The sequence below is a fragment of the Tarenaya hassleriana genome, unplaced genomic scaffold (genome assembly GCF_000463585.1).
Source record: "Tarenaya hassleriana unplaced genomic scaffold, ASM46358v1 Cleome461, whole genome shotgun sequence".
NCBI classification, from domain to species: Eukaryota; Viridiplantae; Streptophyta; class Magnoliopsida; order Brassicales; family Cleomaceae; genus Tarenaya; species Tarenaya hassleriana.
This window is the reverse complement of record NW_010967315.1, coordinates 50,858-52,955: the sequence shown is the minus strand read 5'-3', so window position 1 is coordinate 52,955 and position 2,098 is coordinate 50,858. Positions and strand designations below refer to the sequence as shown.

General features: G+C 41.8%; 1 protein-coding gene across 1 annotated transcript; it reads right to left on the bottom strand.

Moving 5' to 3' along the window:
- Positions 1-1,044: 1,044 nt before the first annotated feature.
- On the bottom strand, positions 1,045-1,866 carry LOC104825439. Its single transcript, XM_010557765.1, has 2 exons — positions 1,673-1,866; positions 1,045-1,564 (listed from the first exon to the last, which is right to left on the bottom strand). Exons 1-2 carry the CDS (start codon positions 1,864-1,866, stop codon positions 1,045-1,047), a joined length of 714 nt encoding a protein of 237 aa, XP_010556067.1.
- Positions 1,867-2,098: the final 232 nt, after the last annotated feature.

The window sequence follows — 2,098 nt, the reverse complement described above, 5'->3', positions numbered from 1 at the left end:
AACTATCTATGATCCACTACCAGCTAGTCCATCATCAAACAATGACAACCCAGATGCAAAGATGAGCTATATTCCCATAAAGAAAAATAACCCTACAATAAATTTTTATATGGGACTAAGATCCGTATTTCACATAAGAACAAGTTTTTACACTCAGCCTTATGCTATTTAGGTAGACATCTAATGTCAATCAGATCCAATGTGATTCTTAGATCCTTTATGAGACTTATGATATCAAATATCATTGCATACTCGTCTCATCTGTTGGTTTAGTGCTCTATGATGTACTGTTTATGAGCTTTGTTCAGATACATTCGATGTATTGATACTTTCTATGTTTTATGAGAGTATTTGATTCATTACATGTTCTTGCATACTAGATCTATTATGAAATCCATGTATCATTATGAATGATACTAAACTCCCTAGTCTTGTGTCGTTATGGGAATAACGACATAATAAGACTAGTGACAAATGTAGTGCAAGACTAGGTGATGTCTATATGTACACATGCAAGAAATGCAAGTATGGGATGCATCTATAGTGAGAGGAAAATGATGATTTTTTTTAATATGCAAGTGAGTGTATGAATGCATCCTAAAAGGGAGTTGTAGCGATGTTAGATGCTCGCCCCCAAGACTTGAATGAGACACCGTCCGCGGTGTCACTTAAATCCAAAAGGGTGGAATATGTGGAATATGAAAGAATTTAATCTAAGTGGAGGAGGGTGTAAATGTGTATAACCTCAGTATCCAAGGTTCAAAGATGCCTCCTTGCAGATTCCACTTGTGAAGGATTCCACATTGCGTATTGTCTTGGTTGCTCGATGATATTCACCTGTCAAAATCAAAACTCAAAAAGAGAGACGAAAGATCAAGTGATACTGATACAATCATAACAGATACATGAGCAACAGTAAGATCACATCATAACATCATGTGTCTAAGTCCACAAATGCATGAGAAGAAAGATGCAATGCAAAAAGGATATGAAAAAGGATATATACAAGCTCGGGGTGCCTCCCGAGAGCGCTTATTTATGGTCCTAAGCTTGACCGTGTCTGCTCCTACTCCTCAACTGGATCGGAGAGGCGCAATGTGCCTCTCCCATGTCTCGTTCTCCGGGGTTATAGACCTTTAACCTTTGAACATTCACCTTAAATGTGGTTCCTCCGTGACCGTATAACTCTACCGCTCCATGGGAATAAACCTTCTTGATTGTGAACGGTCCCGACCAACGCGATTTTAGTTTTCCCGGAAAGAGCTTAAATCTAGAGTTGAAGAGGAGCACTTGATCATCATCTCTGAATACTCTCTGCAATACACGGCGAGCATGCCACTTCTTCATCCTCTCTTTGTAGATTCGGGCATTTTCATACGCATCCATCCGAATCTCATTAAGCTCATGAAGCTCTAACATCCCCTTCTCCGCGGCCGATTTCCAATCAAAATTCAGCTTCTTGATCGCCCACAGAGCTTTATACTCAAGCTCAAATGGAAGGTGGCAAGCTTTTCCATAGACAAGTTGGAAGGGAGACATACTGATGGGTGTCTTGAAGGCCGTCCTATATGCCCATAGAGCATCGTCAAGCTTCATCGCCCAATCTTTCCTTGACCTTGACACCGTTTTCTCAAGTATCGCCTTGATCTCCCTATTTGAGATTTCAACTTGCCTGCTCGTTTGAGTGTGATACAGGGTAGCCACCTTATGCTTCACAACATACTTCTTCAAAAGAGCTTCGATGGTGCGGTTGATGAAGTGGGACCCTCCATCGCTGATCACGACCCTTGGTGTCCTGAATCTTGGAAAGATCACCCTCTTGAACATCTTAGTCACCACATTCGAGTCATTAGTGAGACTCGCCATCGCTTCCACCCACTTGGTGACATAGTCTACCGCCACTAGAATGTACTGATTCCCATAGGACGACGGGAATGGTCCCATGAAGTTGATTCCCCAAACATCGAAAGGTTCAACTTCCAAGATGTAGTGCTGAGACATCTCGTGGCGGCGTAATATATTTCAGGTCCTTTGGCAAGCGTCGCAAGAAGAGACGTATTGGTGAACGTCCTTAAACATTGAAGGCCAATAAAACCCG

Coding starts and splice junctions, on each gene's coding strand:
- LOC104825439 (XM_010557765.1), bottom strand. CDS start 1,866: ATGGCGAGTCTCACTAATGACTCGAATGTGGTGACTAAGATGTTCAAG. Junction 1,565..1,672: donor TATCACACTCAAACGAGCAG/GCAAGTTGAAAT, acceptor ATGGGCATATAG/GACGGCCTTCAAGACACCCA.